The sequence below is a fragment of the Polyodon spathula genome, chromosome 8 (assembly GCF_017654505.1).
Source record: "Polyodon spathula isolate WHYD16114869_AA chromosome 8, ASM1765450v1, whole genome shotgun sequence".
In the NCBI taxonomy this organism is placed as follows: domain Eukaryota; kingdom Metazoa; phylum Chordata; class Actinopteri; order Acipenseriformes; family Polyodontidae; genus Polyodon; species Polyodon spathula.
The window spans coordinates 18326375-18351149 of record NC_054541.1 but is presented as its reverse complement, the minus strand read 5'-3'; the positions used below and the strand labels follow the sequence as shown (position 1 = coordinate 18351149).

At 38.4% G+C, this 24775-nt stretch overlaps 1 protein-coding gene across 2 annotated transcripts; it reads left to right on the top strand.

Annotated features, from left to right (window-relative positions):
- Positions 1–7211: 7211 nt before the first annotated feature.
- Positions 7212–21556, top strand: bida (BH3 interacting domain death agonist). Of its 2 annotated transcripts, XM_041257115.1 has the most exons (5): positions 7212–7302; positions 9325–9633; positions 13969–14102; positions 14874–15095; positions 21394–21547. In XM_041257115.1, exons 2-5 carry the CDS (start codon positions 9372–9374, stop codon positions 21403–21405), a joined length of 630 nt encoding a protein of 209 aa, XP_041113049.1. In that variant the 5' UTR covers positions 7212–7302; positions 9325–9371; the 3' UTR covers positions 21406–21547. The 2 variants fall into 2 exon arrangements, with proteins under 2 accessions (XP_041113049.1, XP_041113050.1); XM_041257116.1 differs by lacking the exons at positions 7212–7302; positions 13969–14102 and having other exon boundaries at positions 9454–9633; positions 21394–21556.
- Positions 21557–24775: the final 3219 nt, after the last annotated feature.

The following is a 24775-nucleotide window of genomic DNA, read 5'->3' as shown; positions in this document are numbered from 1 at the left end:
GCAACTTATTGGTCAGGTTACGCTTGTCTTTCAATGCTAAGGCCAAACATCGCAGCACCTGGTCATGGCGCCAAGTAAACCGTCCTTGGCTAAGACCCACCTTACATCATGTCAAAATGTGCCTTAATGTTGCAGGTGATGAACACAAAGGACATGAGGGATCCTCACCCACCCAGAGGTTTAGGTTCTATAGTGATGGGAGAACATCATATGCTGATCTGATGAGGAAACTCATCCTGCTTTGTTCCATTGTCCATAGGTCTTGTCAGCCAATCTGGCGTTGTTCTACACTCTTCATCTCATCCATTCTCTCTGCTTGGCTTGGGAAATGGCCTTTACACACCTGATCCTCTCCTCCTGCTTTTGCACCTCATTGACTACCAGCTTTCTCTGTTGAGCTGGGGTTGCCTTGTGCCATGTTGGAGGAGCTGAACTGAGACCAAGACCTCATTTTCCATGCTGAACTTGCCCCATAGTATCTCCAATTCGAAGGGCAGCCTTAGCATCTTCCACAGCTTTCTTTGCCGTCCATTTTCTTCCAGTTTTCAACACAGGTGCTGCCTCCCTTACACATTTGTCACGTGAATCTATTAATGTCATTTCCAGTCTGACCTTTTGGCGCACTTAAACTCCTCGGTTAGAGCAGAGATTGGTAGCTGCAGTATTCCTTTACCATACAGTCCCACTCTGCTGAGGCAGCATGGAACTCCCAACCATTTCCTGACGTATGAACTGGTTAAAGCTTCCAGCTTCTCAACTGTTGGCAAGGAAACCTTGTACACAGTCAGTGGCCACAGCAGTCTTGGCAGTAGACCAAACTGAAAGCACCAGAGTTTCAGTTTGCCTGGTAAAGCCCTGCTGTCTATGCTCTTCAACCCTTCCACTTCTTGTTGTCTAACTTCTCCCACACAAACTGTGTCCTTTAGATCCCGTCGTACTATCTCCCGTGACTTTTCACTGGCTTCTCGGACACTGTTGGTGTTGCCTCACCATTAATGTAGAACCTTTTATCTACTACTTTTAATTATAGAGATGCTCCTTGATTTAGTGGGCTTGAATTGCATTCGTGCCCATTCAATGTTATTGGTTAATTTACCCAGTAACCAATTATTGCAGGCTACTGTAGTAGTCTTTGTTGTCATGTCATCCATGTGTGCTCAAATTGGTGGTAGTCGCATTCCAGAAGCCAAGCGCTCTCCTCCCACTACCCATTTTGATGCCCTTATAATTACTTCCATTGCCATGGTAAAAGCCAGTGGAGAAATGGTACATCCTGCCATTATTCCAACTTCTAGGTATTGCCATGTAGTGCAGAATTCTGAAGTTGAAAAACTAAATTGCAAATCTCCAAACTAAATTTGTTATTGTCATCAGTACGCTGAAAAAATCAAATGCTGCCCAAAGAAGTTCATGTGGCACTGAACCATATGTGTTAGCCAAATCCAGGAATGTCACATGGAGCTCCTTCCTCTCCTTTTTTGCTGATTGAATTTGTTGCCAGATTACGCTGATATGTTCTAAGCATCCTGGGAAACCTGGAATGCCTGCTTTTTTTAATGAAGCAGTTCTTTAATAGGTAGGTTGACAATCTCTGAACAATAATGCTGAAGAAAAATCTTGCCTTCTACGTTTAACAGGGAAATAGGACGAAATTGACCGATGCTTGTATTGTAGAATTCTTTTCTTTTTTTGGGGGGGGGGATGCAGACACGACTACAGTAGTTTCATTCAGATTTAACTGGACCTGAATGTATACAAACTAGGGTGTTTTTGATTGTTTGTATTTTCTAAAAATGTTTGTGCAGTGATTGTTGGGCACAAGGGTTTTACAATCAAGTTGTTTGAACACTGAAGGTTTAATTTGGTATGTTTTTTTTTTATTTTTATAAAGTAGAAATTATTTCTTTAAATGGAGATATGCAACGTGTCCATCAGGGCTCTACATATTTTAAAATTCCCAACTTCTTTATTGTTTGACTATTTTGTGTTTTGGATCATGTGTATTTACTAGCGAATGTCTGACCTATTTTATTATTTCAGACTGGGGTACACCATAGTTTTTAGTGATTTGGTTGTATAAAAATTAAATGTGAGTGTTCATTACTTTTAACTGGAATTGTTAATGTGTGGAGTGCACAGCGACGACTATAAAGCAACATCTTTGTATCTTGTATTGCTATAAACCCTACATTTTAAACTAGATACTGTCTGAAAGCAAAAAACGTACATGTGACGGCTGTTTGTCCTGTTGCACGAAACTGTTTTCTTTTGAGGTTTAAAACAAACAATAAAACCCTGTCCATTTTTTTTAAAGAGTAGACTTCCAAGAAAGGGGTACAACTTGCAATTGAAAAATGAAACTAGTGGTGGCCTTATGTTATTGGAACATCTTGGAAACTTTAAAACTCAGAACATGCAAATACATCCCATTTTGTTTTTTTGTTTTTTAATAACCAAAATATGTTGCTGAAAAGAACATCTGAATTTCCCCTGTGAGCTTCCTGGTTCCATCTGAAACCATTTGTCTCCATTTATGTTTCAGTTTTGTTGGGGATTTTTAGTAAAGGAATGCTCACTGCTAATTTATTTCTTTTTGAATATGTAAATAAAATAAATGTGTTTTAGCTGGTTTGCAATGTTATGGTATGACTATGCTGACAGCAGGACAATATACAAATGATCTTCTTCCACTCCTGTGCACATTGCTTGTGCGAGTGTGGCAGGTTGGCTCAGGTCGTGTCGTACCCGGATCAGGAAGTTGACAGAGATATAGACAGGCATGTACTAGCAGGTTAATGCGCTGTGGCGCATTTTTATTCAAAATAAAACAATTAAATAAAAGCAACGCTCACAGAACAAATTAAAAAGGTGGAACAAAAAAGTCTTGCACACAAACACAATAAACCTCCATCACACAGCCCTGTATAGCAATTATTATCTTTTTTACTTTCTGTTCTTGCTCACACATGTTCCTCCTTCAAAACACCCACCTCAAACACAAACTTATATATACATGGCCATCTCCAAATTAACAACCAATGAATTAATTCTGAGACAACTACGTTCTGCACAGGTTTAATGGGATGGAGCTTAACCCCATCCACACTTCCAAACAGTAACAAAGAAAAACATTATTTTAAATAGACACACTACATATAAATACCACACCAGCAACCAATTCTTTTAAATAAACCCACAATATCACATTTAAATTGCCATATATCAAGACAAAACACCACCCTCGCAGGGCTCTCTTCTGCCCTGCAACAGTGAGCAGTTTCTTCCTTTAACTGTTTCATTAATTGAGTAAGTAACAGCTTTTATTAGTCAGTCACTATATAGTCATCACTTTGGTCTGTTCTCAGTTGCCACCAGTGATGATAACTTGAGTACATTGTTAAACTTAGATGCTGCCAGAACCCTGTTCTGTTTAAAAGCAGATGGATTACAAGTTTATAAGTTGGTCAATTAAAAAAAAAAATTAAAAAATGAATACATTTTGGTATCAACAAAATAAGACTGGGGCAATAGACAAGTTAATTTCTCCAACCATACCCCCATGGAAGTTCCATTAGAGGTGAAACAATTTCCATATAAATGTTTTGTTTTTGTCGTGTTTATAATCGTAATCCCCTCTGATAGATCCTGGTTCTTTTCCCACTCTGACTGTTTACTTACAAAATGTATTTGTGTCCTTGAACAGTTAAAATACTGTAAATGCTAATTGTAGTGGTGATTGCAAAGACTGTTATTGCTTTGAAATTCCTCAAATCATATATTGTGTATATTATTATTATTATATTATTATTATTATTATTATTATTATTATGAGATTAGAAGATTTTTTTATCCTAAAAATCTTTTGCCAAAATTAAACAAAATATAACCATATATAAAAAAATAAATATTTGCAAATTAAACAAAATATAACCATATATAAAAAAATTAATATAAATAAAGGAAAATACAAAAAGAAATAGAAATAGAAATTTACAAATAAAGGTTGAATAAGTGGTTCTTGAGAAGATGGCGGAAAGCAGTAAAAGACTGAACAGTCCTGAGCTTAACCGGTAGCTGCTTCCACCACAGGGGGACAAGAGAAGAGAAAGAACGGGCACACCTGAACTTTCTAAAAAGAACATCCTCTTTGCACCCATGTTGCATTTGTTTTTCTTTTTTTAAATGCTAAAGGAAGTACCTAAAATAAATCGGAGGGGATTTCTTTTGGGGTGGGGGGGGGGGGGTGCGGGGGAGTTAAATTGTTATAAAAATAGCAGAAGTGATTCAGACTTGGTGGTTTTTGGTTCTACAACAAAAGGCACAGTTTAAAAGTTCAACAGCGTGTCATAAACCTGCCAATTTAAAGTGCATTTCCTCTGCAAACTATATTAATTGCAAGATAAAACTAAGAATCTGAATGAAGTTGTTTGTTTTTTCCCCTTGGAATTGTGATTGTTGTGAAGTTGCAGATGGATTTGAGCTTTATGATAGTGTTCCACTATGAAAGGTGGTATATAAAATAAAGATTGATTATTTGATTGATATTGCTGCTGCTGTTCTATATAAAATACACAAGCCCATAAACAGTCCGTAGTGCTAAAATGATGATGGTAACATCTACATTTAAAGCATAATTGTTCTTTCATTAGATCATTATGTAAGAAGACTACCTCGAGGGAAGATTCTAAAAACTTCATGTAATGTTTTATGTTACCCAAACAACTTTAAAAGTGTGTAATGAGCAGTAACTTTTTAACATACAGTAACCGATTTACAATCAAGTATGTAAAGACCAGGTAAAATTCTTCAGCAAACATTAGTCCCCTACTTCTCTAAATCCATTATATTATTGAAATGGGCTTACATTTGTTAACAGTAGCTTTTAAAGATGTTACTGTAGTAATGTTTAGAAAATTATACCTTTATAGTTTATAAATAGGTTGTTCTATATGTTATATATTAACATAAAGTGAACAACATTTTTTAAATGTATGTAAGCTGGATGTTAACAGTAAATAAACCAGTGCAGACACAGTCAGAAGGTCCTCAGAATCGCACAGTACCTGAAATTGAGACTGACTACCTTTTTCTAATACATCATTTATTACACGTGTACTATTGTTAACATTGTTCAGTGAGTGTTTAGGTGTCACAGCAGCTGTTTGAAAATGAAAACGTAAATGTACAGATTAAAACTTCATATAAACAAATATTTTATCATATGATTGTGTATGGGAGGCTGGGAGTGTATGGTAAGAGTTTACTGAAGACTGGTGCAAAATCTAGGCAGTTCTCATCTTCACCACATAGTCGGACAGAGAGAATCAGAACATCAGGGTTCCTTTTTTTTTTTTAAAAAGTGTCCCTATAAAAATAAAACAAGTCAATGTATTTTTGTAAATCAGCTTTTTCATCTGCTCATAACCAGTTTAGATTACGATTTATCATCACTTTGACATGTGATGTAATATGGGTGCCTTATGGTGGTGCAAATGATTAATAACAACACTGTCTAATATTGCAGTAAGGGGATAAGACTAGAAGCAATTTTTTGTTAACCACAGCTTTTATTATTCCATTTATACATGAGCCACACAGGTCTTGGTTTGTTTTAGGGGTTCTTCTTTAGATGCAATGAAGGATATAACCGATTGTTCCTGTTTGTAACTGACATGGTTGCAGTAAAAAACTGGATGACTCACTGCCTGGATGACTCAGATACTCTTATCAGGGACTTTCAGCTTTGCATTTGTCTATTAGACAACCCCTGTACTACACTGCTGAAAATTACATTCTATGTAGCACATTAAAACATGGTTGCATTTTGTATTTCTTACTATGAATAGTAGACGTTTTCTTGTTCACAGCATCTTAGATTAAGACAGTGTTGGTAACCACAATATACTGTAACACTCATTATTTTGTATTACATCACTCTAATACTAACTGGTGCATAATTCCTAGAATAGCATTAACTTGTAAGGTGAAATTCTAAACAGATTAGTTAGTAAAACTGAAAGGAATAAAAAAGTTTCTTCTAGTTTCTTCATTGAAGTTTACAGTGACTCCTTTATGAATGACTTGCTTTTAAGTAAAAGTGCTCCTCTTATTCTTGTTGACGTGTTTACAAAGCTTTCATTTTAATAAATACAAAAGTGGTGACTGGTAACCACTGTTTCCATTCTCTGTGTCTTTACTTATTCATTGCTTGTTTTGCTCCAGTGCTATGTTCTGCATTGTTTTTTTGTAGATCCCCAAAGCAAACTTTAATCACAAAGTAAGTATAACAAAACAGCAGTGAAATAGTAAATATGAGGTATACACCACAAACATGTCCATATTATACATCTAACTAACATTTTGGGAATCTATGAGAATTCAACAGGAATAAAAAAACAGTAGTCTTATTTTAGGATTCGTTTTAATTTTGCACCATGCTTTTAAAGTTCTTCGTACAATTGTTATATTGCAGTGATTTCACAGCTCATCTCAATGGACTAAGATAATCTAAAATACTACATGAATTTTATAAGTGTAACCAAAAGATACAGTCCTACAGTATTCCTATGCAGTAATCCATTGCTTGACCGGATTAGGGAGTTTAATTATCGAACCCAGGGCTATTGTGTGAATCTACTAAGACCTGACTTTATCTCTACCAACACCCAGCCCTGGCTGTTGGTTCAAAGCACCGATGACATGCTAATCTCAGAACCTGGTAACTAGAATGCAGTGCTGTCACTACTTCCATAGTATGTTATACAATAGAGTCTTGCAAACTTTGTAGTTGTTCCTTAAAAGTATCCACCACTTGGAATGGATTATCCTCAGTGACAGGATATGGTGGAAGCAGCATGCCTACTTCAGGGTCAACATGCAGCACACTTAGTTTATATATCTAGAGAACCATGTATCTAATCTTAATGAAACTTGCTATGCACATTCTCTAGCACAATAGTGTGTATCTAGATCTAGGGGTATGTGGAGGCCCCCTGTCTGTGAGTCTGTCTTTATGTAAGCATGTCAGATGTCTAGAGAACAGTTATCTAGATAGTTACAAGTATCTAGAGAAGCGCTTTTTCAATTGAGATGAAATTCAGTTAAGAGAGGACATTCTTAGAATAGTGTAGAGTATTGGAATCGGTATAAATCACATTCATAAACTCTAATCTCCCTCCCACATTTAGCCCCGCCCGCCAAGTCTTGTCAAAACCCCGTGCTGGGTTTTTTTTTTTGTTCAGAACAGGACAAAATTAAGCGCTGTTTCTCTCTCTCTCTCGGCGTGGGAGATTCCAGCATCTGGTAAGTTAAGCGCTGTTCTTTTTGTATAAGCGAATTACATTATTTTGACTGGATGTTTTTAGCCGATAATTGCACCGCATTGCATTACATTACACTGCTAAAGTAACTTCTTGCCAAGGGGAACTCCCGTCACATGTGTTTTAGTTGTTTAAAATTCGCAAACTTTCCACGGTTGTATTTGAAAGAATTCACACATCGATGGTTATATGCCGATATAGTCTTTGCAATGAGTGGACCGGATCAGAAATCTTAAAAAGTAATAGATAACGACGTCCTCGTGTCTTTGTTGTTTTGTTTTGTTTTGTTTTGGCGCGCGCACAGCACGTTCGTAGACAGCACATTGCGGCACACGGACACAGAGACAGTTGCTGTAGACAAAGGTTATTTTAACGAATCCATAATATTTGTCTGTGCCATATAATATTATTATATGTCATTTAGCCACACATTGCTTAAGTAGCTCTAGAATAAGTTTTGTTTGTTCGTGATGTTTAACAATTTGAATTCGTTATGAGTAAAATTGTGTTGTACTAAGATTATGATTTAAGAAAAAAAAAAAAAAAAAGCAGAGTAGAAAATCTACTAGTAGAAAATCTACTGGCAGCAGTCTTTTTGGAGTTTCCTACCAGTGCAAGACTGCTGCCAGTCCAGTAGTTTAACATAAGAGCTGAAGAAAGAGAACTACTTAAACAATATTTTATTAACTTTTTTAGGGACAGTGAAATGGGTGGTTATATTAATAATTTGTTTTGAATCAGCTGCCTCAATGCCAGTAAAAATCCTGCTGGTTTTTATACACACACACACACACACACACATTCTTGCTTGGTACTGAGAGGGTCAGAGTTACTGTGTGAATGTTTTTTCAACATGTTTACATAGGGAGATTGGCACCTCATAAGCCCATATTAGATTTATAGTTGGGTTTACATTGTGAGAAGTGTTGAATTTAAATCAAGGGAAGTAATGTTAAAACTGTACAATGCACTAGTAAGACCTCATCTTGAATATTGTGTGCAGTTCTGGTCACATCGCTATAAAAAAGATATTGCTGCTCTAGAAAGAGTGCAAAGAAGAGCGACCAGAATTATTCCAGGCTTAAAAGGCATGTCATATGCAGACAGGCTAAAATAATTTAATCTGTTCAGTCTTGAACAAAGAAGACTACGTGGCGACCTAATTCAAGCATTCAAAATTCAAAAAGGTATTGACAGTGTCGACCCAAGTGACTTTTTCAGCCTGAAGAAAGAAACAAGGACCAGGGGTCACAAATGGAGATTAGACAAAGGGGCATTCAGAACAGAAAATAGGAGGCACTTTTTTACACAGAGAATTGTGAGGGTCTGGAATCAACTCCCGAGTAATGTTGTTGAAGCTGACACCCTGGGGTCCTTCAAGAAGTTGCTTGATGAGATTCTTGGATCAATAAGCTACTAACAACCAAACGAGCAAGATGGGCCGAATGGCCTCCTGTCGTTTGTAAACTTTCTTATGTTCTTATATGTTAAGTTACAGAGATGGGCAAAACAGTAAACCATTTAAATAGGAAACAGTTGTCCACAAATGTATTTAAAATATATAATTTAGTGTGTGTGTGTGTGTATATATTAAAAAAACCCACTAAATTCTGGTATGAAAATCAAATTGTTCTGCTTGCCTTCACAAAAACACAGCTTGCATATGACATTCATTCTCCTCATGCTGTTGAAGGTGATGGCAGAATGAGGGTTGTTTATCTTACTGAGTGACTGAGGGTCAGAAAGCTTCCAGGGTGGAAGCCTGTGTCTGCTGCAAAAACTGTGTAGTAGTGAGGATGTGTGTGTTTCCTGCCTAATATATTTGAAATAACTTAACATGCTTGGAAGCAATGATATTAATTTGAATGCAAATTTCTTAATTACCAGTGAAATAAAAGACTATAAAAGAAACAAAAGCTCATCATTTTTTTTAAATGTAAGTACCTGTATCTGTATTTGTTTACAACAGGCTGAATGGTGAACTTCCTCTTTTTGTTCTTTTTAGATTACTATAAAAAGGAAGCTGTGCAGTGGCCAGAGCAATGTGTTGAGATGGGGGAGGGCATTACAACACAATGGATTCTCCTCGCTTTCCTACAGGACCAGAGGTGCAGCAGCCAGGAATATAAGAAGGAACTGGACACTTTGGAAAATGAGTTGAATAAGAAGATTCCTTTGATTTCAAACTACTCCAGTCTCTGGAGAAACAATCAAGACTGTTTCAGTGATGGTGATGAGGGAGAGCTTCAGACAGATGGGCATTTTTGTTCTGACATTAGAAATATCTGCAGAGAGATGCAGCCTGATGTACAAGGTATGGTGATTTTTTCTTTGTATGTTATTGTGAATTGGCCCATATAAGGAACTTTCTTTACCTTTGGTTTCCATCTGAAGTAGAAGAGATCTTTGTGGTCTCAAAAGCCAGGAAATTGTTTAAATCTGTTCAGCTATCCTTTTAAAAGGGAGCGTCATAATTTAATGTATTATCCATAATGTATTAGAATTATCTGATAAGTCAATGTTTTACAGCTTGTACCCTGGTCAAAGAGATTTATAATATATTTAATTATAGACATATATAAATTACTACTTAATAGAAAAGGCTATTTGTCTTAAGGCATGCTAACCAAGATTTCTATTTTCTTGCCTTTAATTAGCAATGTTATCACTGTCTCTCTCTTCTTCAGTTGAATATCTTTTAGTTCTTGCTTTCATTGTATACTTCAGTTTGGAACATTGTTAGTCAGAGTTACACTAGAAAATGTTGACATTTATTTTAAAAAATAAGTCACTAATATATTTATAGGTATACATTTAAAAAAAAAATTGTTCCTGTACTGAAAGTTTTTAAAATTTAAAATATGCCTAATTCGTTGTCTATTTTATCCTTGAAAACAATGTTGGATCACTAGGCAAGTATATATTAAAAAAAAAAAAAAAAAAAAAGTTTTTACATGAACACAATCTGAAAAGCTTGGTGAAGATTATAGGAATACATATACTGCTTTTTTAATGTATACCCAGTACTGTATCTAAAAAAAATAAATAAAAAAAAAACACAGGGCACCACAGTGAATAAGGTATGAGGTTCAGTTATTGCTGTGAAAAACATGTCAACAAAATGGTGTGAAATACACAAGGCTGCAGATTTAAAATAATATACATCAAAACTGTTGACATGTAGAGGAATTCTGCCAGTCAGGCAGAGGAAGTTTTACCACAGCTGTGCCTTTTGTGTTATTAAAATGAGGAAGGTATACAGTGAAACTACCCATTAGTACCAGAGCATTTTAACTATAGCTATTTATCTTCACAAAAAGCTTGTTTATGTTGAATGGCATTCAGTGTATCCCAAGTTTATGGTACACAGTGTTTTCAAGTAGTTCAAACTCGCACCAATGGTCTAACAGCAAACGGAAAATGTGGGCCACAGAAAACAATGTAGAACCAAAAGATTCTCAGCAAGGGAAGGGGGAACACTGATGTTTATTTTGCTTATGAGAGATGGGTAGATATTTTAAAAATCGACAGAGGACTCTTCCATGAATTTGCTGTTTATGAAAGAGTTACCTCCATATTATGGCACACACATTGCACAGTTTAATATGACATACAATGTTTACTTTTTGGTATTTCGTTTTAAAATCTATACTTTTTACAGAATTAAAAATTCTTATGATGTGATGATGGCAACATGCTGTACATTGTAACACATGTACAGTGCCTTGGAAAAGTATTTGCCCCCTGTCTGATTTTCTGCATTTTTGAGCCCTCTTGAGGTGTTGTGGGCTTGTCAACGAAACACCGATGATGGAAGGTGCCCACTTGAAGTCCCCAGACATGTACCCTACTTTGCTCAATCCAGACGGTTGTCATGCTGATGCGCTGGGGAGACCACACTGGGTTGATCCCTGCAGCCAGCATCTCAGCCGTTGTGTGTGCTGATGCACTGGGGAGGCAAAATGAGCTGATCCCTGGAGCCTGCATTATACTTCAGCAATCAACACCAGACAGAAGGATATCTACATCATCAGATGGAAAACAACGCAAGTGGATGGAGATGCAGATGGTACGTCTTAGTTGGTGCTTATCTTGACAAGAGCTCTACTCTTGTAAGGGAAATCAGTGTCAAAAATATGCAAAAATGCAGAAAATCAGACGGGGCAAATACTTTTTCACGGTACTGTGTGTGTGTGTGTCTATATGTATATATCCTTTTTAAAAAATTTCATTTAGTCGTTGCCAGTGGTTTTTTAGCCCGGTTTTCTCCTCAATTTGGAATGCCCAATTATTGTTTTTATCCCGGTTCACCTCTGCAACCCCCCGGCATCTTGGGAAACAGAGGCTGAAACACGGGTCCTCCATTATTTTTCGCACTGCAGATCCACAGCGAAGCCACCAGACCTATAGTGCTGGAGGACAACACAGATCTGAATGGCTCCACTGCAGACCCGCAGGCACCCTATCAGCCACAGGTGTCACTGGTGCGCGGTGAACTGTAGATTGCACTGCCAACATTAGAAAAAAATGCAAACACATTACATATAGGCATAAAACATTAAATAAAAGTTTAGGATGTTAATTCTAAACATTGTGGATGCGTGTGTCAAGCACAATCATACAGATAAGAAAAAAAAAACTGAAATGGCAATTTAGACAACAGCTAATAACAGATACGAGGCTTAGAGAGTATTAAAAGCAGGGAGAAGTGGGTCTTGAGAGTTGATTTGAAGCGAGCGATTGTGGGAGCTGCACGCACTAAAGCTGGGAGAGAGTTCCAGAGTCAGGGCCATGAAGCTAAAAGAGCGCTGTCAGAGTGTGGCGCGCTTTTCCTTGGGTGTAACCAGCAGGCCTGAGTCAGAGGACCTCCGCTTGCGTGCAGGGACGTAGCTGGTCAGCAGGCTGGAGAGGTACTCTGGACCTGTGTGATGAAGGGCCTTGTAGGCAAGCAGGAGAATTTTGAAAGTAATCCTGAACATAACAAGTAGCCAGTGCAGTTGGGCAAGACTGAGTAATGTGATCATGTTTTTTACATCTGGTAAGGATCCTAGCAGTGTTATTTTGAACCAGCTGCAGTCTGTTTATGGCGCGTGACGGAGGACCACCATAGAGAGAGTTGCAGTAGTCGATTCAAGAGAAAATTTATGCATGAAAGAGTATCTCTGCAACCGGGAGGGAAAGGTAGGGACAAACCTTTGAGAGGTGGTAGAAGGATTTGACTACAGAGGAGATTTGGGCATCAAAGGAGAGGTTACTATCCAGAAGTACACCAAGGCTTCGACTTCGTACAGTGGTGAAAGGCAGCAGCAGACAGTTTCCGAGGTTTGAGGCAGCAATATTGATATTGATCCTACTAGAAGTAGTTCAGATTTGTTGGTGTTGAGCTGAAGAAAATTGGCAGACATCCAGGCCTCAATGTCTTGGCTGCAAGCTGAGAGCTGAACCATGGCCAGGGTCTAGTTTTAGGTGGAGCTGGGTGTCATCAGCATAGGAGTGAAACATAAGGCTATGTGGCAGATAAGGTGACCCAAGGGGAGCATGTAGATGTTGAAGAGAAGAGGCCCGAGAACAGGCCCTTGGGGGACAAGATATAAACCTCATGACTACAGTTCCAATATGGCACTGCCCCACTGAAAGGACAGGTGTTATTAAAGCCATTTGTTGTGCGACTGCCGTGGGACTCTTTTATTCAAATTGCTACAGTATTGGAAGTCTGTTTCAAATTGTGTAATATGGGGCTGTAAACATACTACCTGCAGTGCTAAGTGAACTCAAGTGACTATTTTAGAAAGGCGGTGAAGAGAAAGCAAAAACATTAATCTTATTAGAAATCCAATTACAAGGCTTTATTCATGCCACAACTTGCCTACCATGCTGGTGTATAGTACCGGTAATATACTTTTACAGGCATTCTACCCCCCCCCCCCCCTCCCCCCTCTCCTTTTCATTTACGGTTCATTGAGTTTATACTTGGAGGCAGATAGACACATGGGCTTGTATATGAAATTAAAGGTGTAACTGTATTTTCACAGAAAACAGCCCATACATCCATTTGAGTAATTATACAGTAAATTATTGCACTTTGGGTAGAAGTTCCTGCATGTGCTAGTGATGGGGAAAGTGAAGCTTCTCAAACCATTAGTTGGGGAAAAGGTTCACTGATCCACACGTACAGACAGTACATATTTATTGGTTAAACTCAGTAGTTACCGCTACGGTATAAACTATATGTATAAGGTATTAGTACATCAATGTTTGTGTAGTATGTCTGGATAAAGCATGAGGGGACTTTTTTTGGTCACTTGATTTGAAAAATAAGTGAACACAGTATTTAAATCAAATAGGAATACGATTTAAACAAATAGGGTTTGTATAATTGTATAGCTTGTTTCATTAGCTAAAATGAATGATGAGTGGATCACCAGTAATGTGAGGAATCAAAAATAAATCATTATTTCTCAATTTAATGAATTAACTTTCCACATTTGCTTTTTTTTACCAACTAAAAAAAGGTAATTGAATTGGAATCTTATGGGAGGTACTACCCTTGTACACAGGAAGCAAAGTCTCGAATTAGCCTAGGCTATATATGGAACATACCTACTCTTCCTTATAGTACCTTGATTTCGTACCTTTAACTTTTGCTCAGGAAATGCTGATGATGTTGGTGCAGCAAGGCAAATCGCAGCAAATCTGATTGAGATCGCAGATCAGCTGAACCAAAGTGTGGTTTCACGGGCCTCTGACAATTTACTCAGGAGGATGCAAAACAGAATTTCACAAGTAAGTAGTGCAAATATAGAAATGCAAGTTTACATCATTTCGAAAAGTACAGATGATTACGATGAGTACCCCGAACAGGGTTTGATCCAACTAGTTCAGACTAGCGAGGGTCTACTGTACTCTACAACATATGATACAGTGAGTGTTATCTACAATCAGTAAAGCCATAATAAACCAAACATATATATGTCGGTTTCCTGTAACCTGTCCTACTACCGTTTATTTTCAACCCTAACTAAATGCAATTTCGTGTATCCTTGAACAGGGCTGTCCAGTGGATGACTCTGGAGCTCCAAAGTATGGCTCTTTTGATTTGGAGGGGAGGTTGAACAATCTAGTTTTTGGTAGAAGCAAGGCCGAATGCAAAAAACAAATAATGTCATTTGTAATGTTTAAAGAGCACAGTACTGAAACCGTGCATAGTCTGATTAAAGATTATTTGTAATTAAGGCTGTTTTGTTATTATTAACACATCAAATCTCATATTTGTAGTACAATCAAAGAACAAACCTGTACTAAAAGTTTCTCCTGTTACAGTTCTCAGTACATTCATTCGAAACATACTAGCCAGCTGTTAACTTGTACTTGTGTTGAGTAGAAAAAATGTATAAAAAAATCTGTTGCCCACCTACCTAACTTTAGAAAGCAGAGTTGGGTTATAGGCTACCAATAGTTTTTTATGGGGTGGTTGAACTAAGCTTTGTACTTCCTTTCACAAGGAAGCTGTATAACTGCCCCCATACAGATCCTGCACCTCTTTGCTTTATGTAGGACTGGACCAGCTTGCTGTCCTTCGAAGTGGAGCGCTTGATGCGGCAGGGCATCCCGGGGTTGCAGCAGTTCCCTCAAGAGAAAGTCATGCTCACCCTCACCATGGTGCTAGTGCAGAACATTGGAGTGCATGCTCCCACTTTGCTGCGCAGCTTTTTCAGTACTGCTGTGCAATACATTAACGAAAACCTCCAGAACTTCATACGAGATCAAGGAGGATGGGTAAGTGTCAGTTTCTGTATATATGGGGCCCGTTGGGTTATTCTCATAACCCTGGTTCTCTGAAATAGAAATGTAACCATTACCGTATGGGTGATTACCTGGTAAAAGACCCTGAACCTGAATAGATTATACCAAGACTGCGTGCCAGTGCCTGTGACGCAGTCATGCCCACCTCCAAGGGCATAAGAAGACTGCACGCACAGATACCAGCATCATTTTCCCTTCAAGCATGCTGCAGTCATTGACACCGCGACCTTCGAGGTTAATGGTTACATTTCTATTTCAGGGAACCAGGGTTATGATAATAATCTAACGTTCCCTATCAAATGTGAAATGTAACCATTACTGTATGGTGAGTACCAAAGCCGTAGCAAGGGCAGTATTGCATAATGACTGAAATGCTACAAGGCAAAGCCGAAGGCTACCTTGAGTGTTACCGTATGAAACCCCAGTAACTAGTAGCTAGGGCTAAAAAATTGAGGGAGAAACTCACCTCTATGTTATGTTGTAAGGGTTGAACCTTAAGCCGCCCTCAGTAATCGAGTTCCAAAGCCAGGGTTTTGGGAATCCATGACAGTCAGTCGATAGAACCTTTTAACGGTATGGGAAGTAGCCCACACTGCTGCATTGCAAATGTCCTTGATAGATGCACCCTGAAACAATGCCCACAATGTTGCCATGCCTCTGGTGGAATAGGCAGTGAGCTTTTCTTGAGGGGGCAAGTTGGCTTGCTAATAAACAGTCCTGACTGTTATCCGTTTATATAGTCTTTGCTTAGACAGGGTTTGACCATGGGACTTCGCTGCATAAGACAAGAAATAGTTCAGACTGCCCCCAACTCCTGTCCTGTCAACATAATACACTAGTGCCTGCACAGGGGAAAGCATATGGAGCTGTCACTCCCTGTCAGACTGGGAAGGAGGCGGATGGAAAGTCTCCAATTCCACAGACTGGTTGACATGAAATGCTGATATAGTTTTCAGCAAAAAAAAGCAGGATTGGCATGAAGCGGAACTTTTGTCCTGGCTTCTGCAAAAATTAAACACAAATCACTCACCTGCTTAGAGGATGTGATTGCAAGCGAGAAAGCTGTTTTGAGGGATACAAATTTCAGCTCCGCTGAATGCAATATCCTTTACAGGTGGCCAAAGCAACTGAGCTCTCTTCAAAAATTGCTCCGCCAGGAAGTGAGCTCCTGGGGAGACGGAGTCAATTTTGACATGGCAAGCTGAAATAGTTGCCAGATAGACCTTTTTTTTCATATGAGCTACACCTCCCAAAAAATTATCAAAAAATGTAAAATAATAATAATAATAAAAATAATAATAATAATAAAAAAAAACTGCTGATTTCAACTTATTTCCAAGTTTTATATAAAAAAGCTTTTTCCAAGGATTTCAAATGTGAACTCAGAATTGAAATATATTGTACAGTTCCAGAGCTAGACAAGGTTTTACAATGCATAGCAGAAATCAACCTCCAAAATCGCAAATGCAGACCAGGCCTAAGACTTTCCAGAAACTGAGATTGGAAACATTACCCTGTTTGAGATACAATTATATTTAAGTATAAAAATAAAGAAACAACACACAAGATATTAAGTCAAAAATATATATTTTTTAATTTAAACAAGAAGCAAATTACAAATATTGGTAAAATAGTTTTTAATTGAGCACTCTGATGGGATCAGAATAGCTTCTATGCACTTCAAAAATCACAGGGAGCTAGAGAGAGGCCAAATGGCAGTACACAGAACTTGTTTGCTGTTCCTGGCAATGCGAACCTCAGGTACCTCTTGTGCCCTGGTCTTATGGGGATGTGGAAATATGCGAATTATACCAGTCACCTGGCCTGATTGACTCCAACAGCTGTTGCATGGTCAACATACTGAACCGCCGTCAACTGATACAGGTTGGTCTGAGGCCACCATCCTGCTTGAACACCAGGAAGTACCTGGAGTAGAACCCTTCTATCAAATGGAGAGGGTGTACCGTGCAAATAGCTCACTTTTGTAGCACAGCTGTCACCTGACACATCACCGCAACGTCTCGCGGGTCCATAAATAACGTCGTAGAAGTGCTATACCAAAGAGCCAATTGCAGCGTCTACGGGAGGAAATACGGGCCAAACCCAGCTCTGTGTCATGCAGGCCGTACAACGCTCACATCAACCGGGTGACCCCAGGACGATTGGATTTCAGAAAGAAAATCCGGATGCACAGGGGTGAGGTGGGGTGAGGTGGGGTGGGGTGGAGGGGACTAAACTGGAGAAGGAGCAGGCTTATCCGTATGCCTCATCTGAAGGCCAGGGCACTTGCAATCTTGCAGTGGCCCTTTTAACCCTTAGCAGTCTGTAAAACCAGTTTAAAAGGCTCTGCATAGCAAAAGGACATCTGTACTGCATCTCCAGCCAAGCCTCGCTCCTTGTTCGCTCTATTTTTCACACCTCATTGTAGACGTGCATACTCATAAATCCTCTCCTGATCACTCGTTTCATTGCCAAACTCCTCAATAATGCGATCCAAGTCATTATTTTATTACTATAACATCTCAAAAAGCTCTGCAAATGTCAGTGATATTCTTTGAGCGCTGGATGCGGAAGCAGCTACCTCCTTTGTTTGTGTCCGTGTTATCTCTGGGGTGCAGGGTCTATCTGAATTGCTCAGATACGCATCTTTGGTTTTTTCAGCTTCATTCAGCTCCTATCAGTTTCACTAGGCCATTGAAAGGTTTTCTCTGATTTTTCCGGAGAAAAAATTACTAGAGACATGTGCTTCTTGTCTTTTTGATGATGTTGGACAGGGTTAATCAGTAGCAGAAGAGACTTAACTGCTGGTAATGGGATGTCTACCTCCTCAGAGGGAAACTCTGTTTCACCCACCTGTGATGGACAGCATATCCTCCTGCTGCCAGTCTGTGCTTAAAGCCCTGTTTTGCTCCAAGGGATCAGGAATGGCGGGGGGCGGGGGGGGGGGAGGGTCAGGCAGATGAGCTCTCCAGCACAGCACCACCTGGAGAAGGTACAGCCATGTCTTTAACAGATGATGGGGGAGAGCCCTGCCCAAGTGGAATGGACATGGAGTCCACAGAGCTGCGAGACACCTGTTTCCCCAGCGTGCATTTTGAAAAACTTGCAGAAGCTGCCTGTTTTGCATGCTCTGGCCCCAGACTAGAAGAGCACCTGCTGTGCTTATCCTCCACTGAGAGAATGGCCTTGCATATGTCACAGGGATAAAACCCCAACATACAAACAGCAATGCAGTGTAAAAAAACTGCTGCCTCAGTCTACTCGAGCAGCAGCGCCGCTGCATAGTAATATCTTAGTGTATAGTACTGTATGCAACAAGGTGGACGCAGTGTACAATACTATAAAAACTGTAACGGGGCAGTTGAAGATTGGAACCAAGTCCTTTGGTACTGGACCAGTTATGGTGGGAACTGGGTCGGTGACTTTGTACCGAGTCAGAATGGTATGGAACTGGGCGTGACCGGGATGGTTTGGTACTGGTATGGTTTATTACCGGTACGGTACACGTGCGATGACTTGCACCGGGCCGGTACAGTAACATTGGTTAGGTACCCTTGGTCATGGCCTGGCTTGCAGCTTTGGTATAATCTGTTCAGGTTCTTTAGGAGGTAAACATGTGCGTGTTTTGTGTTATGTTGTCTTATATGTATTTGTGCACGGAGTGTGAGTCATCACAAGTGACTTAAAATATATAGTTGTATTTAGGCACGGGAATTGCACAATTACTCCACGTGCAGATTAAACTGGGTATTAGTATGGAAGCATGGAGAGCACAATTAGTTCTCGTGCTGAAGTACCGAGATTCTAATTGAAATTGGTTTGGTGAGTGAAGAACAGGATAGAGAGGGGAGAGAAATCAATTATAAAATAATAATGTGTGCTGGAAGCTGAGCACGATACTTATTTGTTTCATGTTCGTCCACTGTTTGTCCATCTGTTTCTTTTGACCAGTGTGCCGTTTTGTTTTGTGTTTTGTGAAAGTCTTGTTTGTTTAAAGTCTTTTGTTTAATAAATAACTGAGCACCGTGGCATCTCAGTTTACACCCCGCAGTTACCTTGTGTGTTGTGGATTAATTTCCTGGCCTGACGTCACCAACAGTCATCCTGGTCACACACCCATACGGTAATGGTTACATTTCGTACTGGATAGGGAACTGTGTATTGATGTAAATAGAGACTTCTGTATCATGCCTTTAAGTACTGAATTACATTATCCATTAAGAGAACTAAACATGCATTATTGCAGTTTTTAGCCAAAATAAAGATGCAAGAGAAGTCGACCTAGAGTTAAGCCCAACAATTGTATGGGTTTTGCTACAGTTTATGATGACCATGGAAATGTTGTCATATCTTTTTATGACATTTAATTTACATTAATGTAAACATAAGAATCTGTACGCTTGTTTATTTCATTGTTGTATGTGGGGAAAACGCCAAAATCCATATATTCACATTTGGAAACCATATTCATCCCACAAACTCTGACCTGTGACAAGTAGTTGTAGTTGAGTGCACCTAGTTAGTAGAGAATGAGTCATTTAAGCTGTATGTATTCATGGGAATTGTGTAAAATACAGATCACTGAACAGTGGAAGGAATAACACCCCGTTCACACTTACTGAGTCGGCCTTGGGCCGCCTCAATTTCCCTTCACAGTTGAGGTTTTAGGGGGCCTAAGTGCGTTCACATATGTGGCTGAAAAGGAAGCCTAAATTGCGGCAAAGTGCTTGTCAGGAATGTAAACAATGATGTAAACACAGCATTCCCAGAAGTCAACATAAGAGATTGAGTTGGGAAATTTGCAGACGTAAATAATGCAATCTTATTTTTTTGCAACACTGTTGGCACTGTGCTTATTGCAAAAGATACGATAAAGGCGTGTGTTGACAGTGCAGTCGGTTACTGTGGAAAGAAGCGATCGTGTTGGATCATGCGTAAATGCAGCAAACAAGGACGTGTACATTACATTAGTCACAATACAGATTATTATACTAATGGTGACTGAATATGCAGCATCGTATGCATTATTTATCAATATTGAGATTTACAATCTTAGCTACAATATGAAATATATATACACACACGCACACACACACAAAGAGAGTGCAAGTTGCATTGTTTTAATGAAAGCTGTACGATGAAGAAATACTTAATTCATGACTCACCCAGCATCATCATCGTCAAAAGTGTCGGTGTATTCAGTGCATTCCCCATTGCCATTTAACGGGCTGGAGATCACCGTAGGTTCCAAAAAATCCAAGATCCGTGGTAGGTTTATTTCTGGCCTGCTGCTCAGTATTTCCGAGAGTTCTCGGACAAACTTGCAGGTTTTCACCAGAGATAACACAGACATAAAGGAGACTGCAGCTTCTACAGCCAGCACTCAAAGAATATTACAGACATTTGCAGAGCTTTTTGAGATGTTATAGTAATAAAATAATGACTAGGATCGCATTATTGAGGAGTTTGGTGATAAAACGAGTGATCAGGAGCGTATCTACGTCTATAGAGGTAGGTGAAAAATACAGCGAACAAGGGGTAGGGCTTGGCTGGAGATGCAGGACTGTCATTTTGCAATTCAATACATTTTAAACCTGTTTTACTCGGGGGGGGATTTTTTAAACAGCATGTGTGAAAATGAATTGGACCTGATGCGTCTGACAAGCGCTGAATAAATGGACCACTAAGGGTTCATTTCTGCATCGTCCCAGGTGCTACCCCTTAAAACTGACATTGTTTTGATCTAGTACGCTCGACCTAGTAGGGGAGTGGTTTGAGGTACATCACCACACTGACTCGTTAAGGCCAGCCCAGGGCCTGCGTTTGGTTCACACACGCAGCTAGGCCGGCCCTGAGGCAGCATTGGTACTTTTTAGGCCACATCAAAAAGCTGATCTAAATTTCACCCAGCCCAGGCCCGCCTTTTCATTTTTCAAGCGTTCACACGAGATAAGGCAGCTTGACCGGGGTGTAAGATCATTTTTTATAAGACTAACAGCAATCGAGTGGCTTTGAGATGCACATTCTATATATGGCTACTCTATGTAATTTCACCGCAGCAGCATTTAGACAGGAGCGTGTAAGCATTATTAATGTCTCAGCATAAAGAATGTTTGTTATAATGTAAAAGGTGGGTTGTTTAATTCATGCATACTGTTAATGAGCTGAGTGATTGTTTTGCAATTGTATGCATTTCCTATATGTATAATCTCAAATTGATTTTAATGATAATTTGCAGTTTATTCTATAAATTGTGTCTTATTTTGAACAGGGAGGAATTTAACCATGGAAAGGGAATTCAAGCTGCCAGATCTGGTTATGTAGCAAACATCTTCATATTACATGTTTTACCATGAAAAAAAAAAAAAAATTATATATATGTAAAATGTCTAGGGACCATTCTTTGTTTTGTTTCTTTGTAATTAAAAAAAAAAAAAAAAAAGTGTTAACACTTAGTTTTGTAAAATATATTTTTATTAATGATTGTTCAGTACATTAAATAATCTTAATGCAGTTATTTGTGCAAAAAATGTAACAAGCTTTTGTGTTACCTAATGTTTATAAGTCATTTATGTAGAGCGGTTTAAAATATTTGTAATGTACTTTTATACTGCATTTTCTTTTATCGTAGTAATAAATACTCCTAGAATGTTTAATTTGTTTTGATTTACATAGTCTACCAAATAATTTACAGAAGTTGCATTTTAAAAGTTCAACACAAACACAGACATTGATTCAGTTATGAATAACTTTGAGACCGCTACAACACAACATTATTTTTTAAACTACACTTTTTATTGTCTGCTCTGTACATTTATGAAATTCAGTGAAAGCTGGGGCTTTTACAACTGTACTGTTCTGTCAAAACCTGCAATTACAAGAAGGTACCTTTAGAAAGTTTAAGGATCCCAAAGTGCAGTATCCTGACCCAAATCAACTATTAACAATGTTAAGCATCATTTTATTCTCTATTTCTCTCAATACCCACCTAATCCAGGTACCTGTACAAAACTATTTACTGAAGTGGGGTTAGGACAGGCAGCGGGCAGGTGAAATAACACCAAAATTACCTTTCACAAACCTTTTTATCAAAATTCCACAACCAAAAAATAAAGAAGTTAATGATTCTCCCTTATGTTCGCATTTTTGTTTTGTCAGTTGACAGTGGAACTTAATCTGGGTTGTAAGAAGCCTGAATTTCTGGAATTTTACAATTAAAGCGGTATCTCAATGGCTATTGATAGTTTCTGGCTGGGCTGGCGTTTGACAAGAGGTTCAAATGGTTCCTAAGAACCACAGCCAGTAATGTACCGTAACATGGAAAACTAGACATTGACAGTATGTTGAATAACTGCCCTATCAACACTATCGAAATAATGTCTAATCAATATGAAACCATGATTGCCATTCACTTCATATTTTCAAAACATGTTAATTGTGCATTATTTAAGTAAAGTGAAAAGGGTATTAAATGTAACAGATGCCCAAATAACTAAAGTGATACACATTCATCACAATTGGATGTTTAAGTAAAACGGGACAGGCACCTCCACAATTAAGTGGATAAGAGTATGTCTATAGAAAAGGGAGGGGCAGCTGTATGAATAACTTTTCCCTTCAATTCCTGAATATTGTTAACTTCATCAAAGCACAATGTACTTTAAATCTAAAAGCAGGAATCGCTAATTTTTCCTTTGGCATGTATTGTTCATTAACATAATTTGTAACACGCTCATCGCAAATGACTAAATACAGAGAAGCGAGCTGTGTTTAGACTAAGCACAAGCAACTTTCTTCACCTTTAGAAGCTACAATGATCCACCTGAAGGTTGAAGTGGGGAGCTTACAAACACAGCACTGAAGTGCCATTGGATTACAGTGAAACACGGAAATGAATATATGCCAAAACAAAAATGTAATTGTAAATGTGTTTATGAATTTGAAATGTTTTCATAAAAGGAACCTAGTTCCCCACAGTGAAAAACATAAAGCTTCTAGTTTGACCCGAAACTCTCAAACACAGTAAACTGGTAATATGACCTTTATATAAAAGCTATTCTACTACCTGAAACACTTTTTTTTTTTTTTTTTTTTTTTTAGCTCTGATGATACTGAAGGGGATTAATAAGAACTTAATTTCTGTATATATATAATGAGAGCTAGGAGTAAAAGTGTAGCAACTTGAGTCATAGTGCATAAACTGCATAATATCAAACAAGTTCAAACGCTGCCATTGTAATGAAAACATACCTGAATACCCCCACCCCCACCCCCACAGGGCATGTGATCAAAAAATAAATCATGATATTAAACCAACTTATCAAGGATGCATTTTCCCTTTACAACACAATTTTTCAGTAACTCTTCAAAAAGGTCAATTCTTAAGCATGTTCCTAATCAATTCCCTACCTCAACAGTGTATCCAGTCATTTTTAGTATCCTATGTTACTACATATTTTTCAAGATTTTGCATATTCACACAAAATGTAGACATACTTTAGATCACACCGGCCCTAATTTGAGTGATCCAGCTACACCACTTTGACCCATTTTATTTCAGATAATCAAAAAATGTTATCCTACCCGGTTTACAATTTTCCAAAAGGTTTTCAATTCCTTCCTCTTGTTACACTCCTAGGTAATACTTACTTTGTTTATTGCAGCAAGAAAACATTCCTTAGAAAAGAGGATTTCATTTTGGAACAGTACCAGTTTTTTTTTATTTATATATATATATATATATATATATATATATATATATATGATATATATATATATATATATATCTTACATTGGATGTAAGGGTTGGATTAAGGGAAACAAACAGGTTTAAAAAAAATAACATGAATTTGAAATTCTTTTTTTACTATGCATTTGCCTGCACTCAATCCAGAATACATTCACATTTTCATTTATAACCTTAAAGACTACTAGAATGGAACTGAAACCACCCTGAATCTAAAAGTTAGATTCATCACAAAAAACTATAACTGGTTTTGTGTCCAACTTTTAAAGAAGTGTAAAAGGACCAATGATTGTCTTCACTTAAACAGATCAGTTTGTAAAGTTAATGAATCATTACTAAGCAATCCGGTTCACTAAGGGGGACCTTAAAAGCGGGTACACTGCTTTAGCTGGAGAAGACTTGGTTAAGACCCTCTCTTTCAACCCCAGGTGAATGCAGTTTGTATTTTTATAGCATGCAGGGGGTGGAGGGGTCGCAGAGGAGAAGAACTGGGGTCCAATCTTATTGCAAGTCTTAAAACCCTAAGACCCCTTTAGATTACACAGCCACACAAGAGAAAGAATGGAGCCTGCAGAGTTCCAGTGAAGTTTAGATAATGGGAAGATTAAATTGCTGAATAACTGTTGTATCTGGAAGTGGGAAACAGATCATTCAGACTTCAGGATAAATGGGATATTAGCAATTTCATTACTATAGTCTAACATTAGTGTACTTTGCCTTGACCACCATGCTATAATACATTACACTGCACCAAGGCAACTTTGGTGGCATCTCCAGTATTACTCTATTTTATTCATAAATCTCGCACTTGCGATACAGGTCTCCAATGCTTGTCACTGTAAACATGTATTTTCATTTTAAAACCTGGTAAGTGTTAACCACTTTAATGGCACAGTGGAGCTCCTTA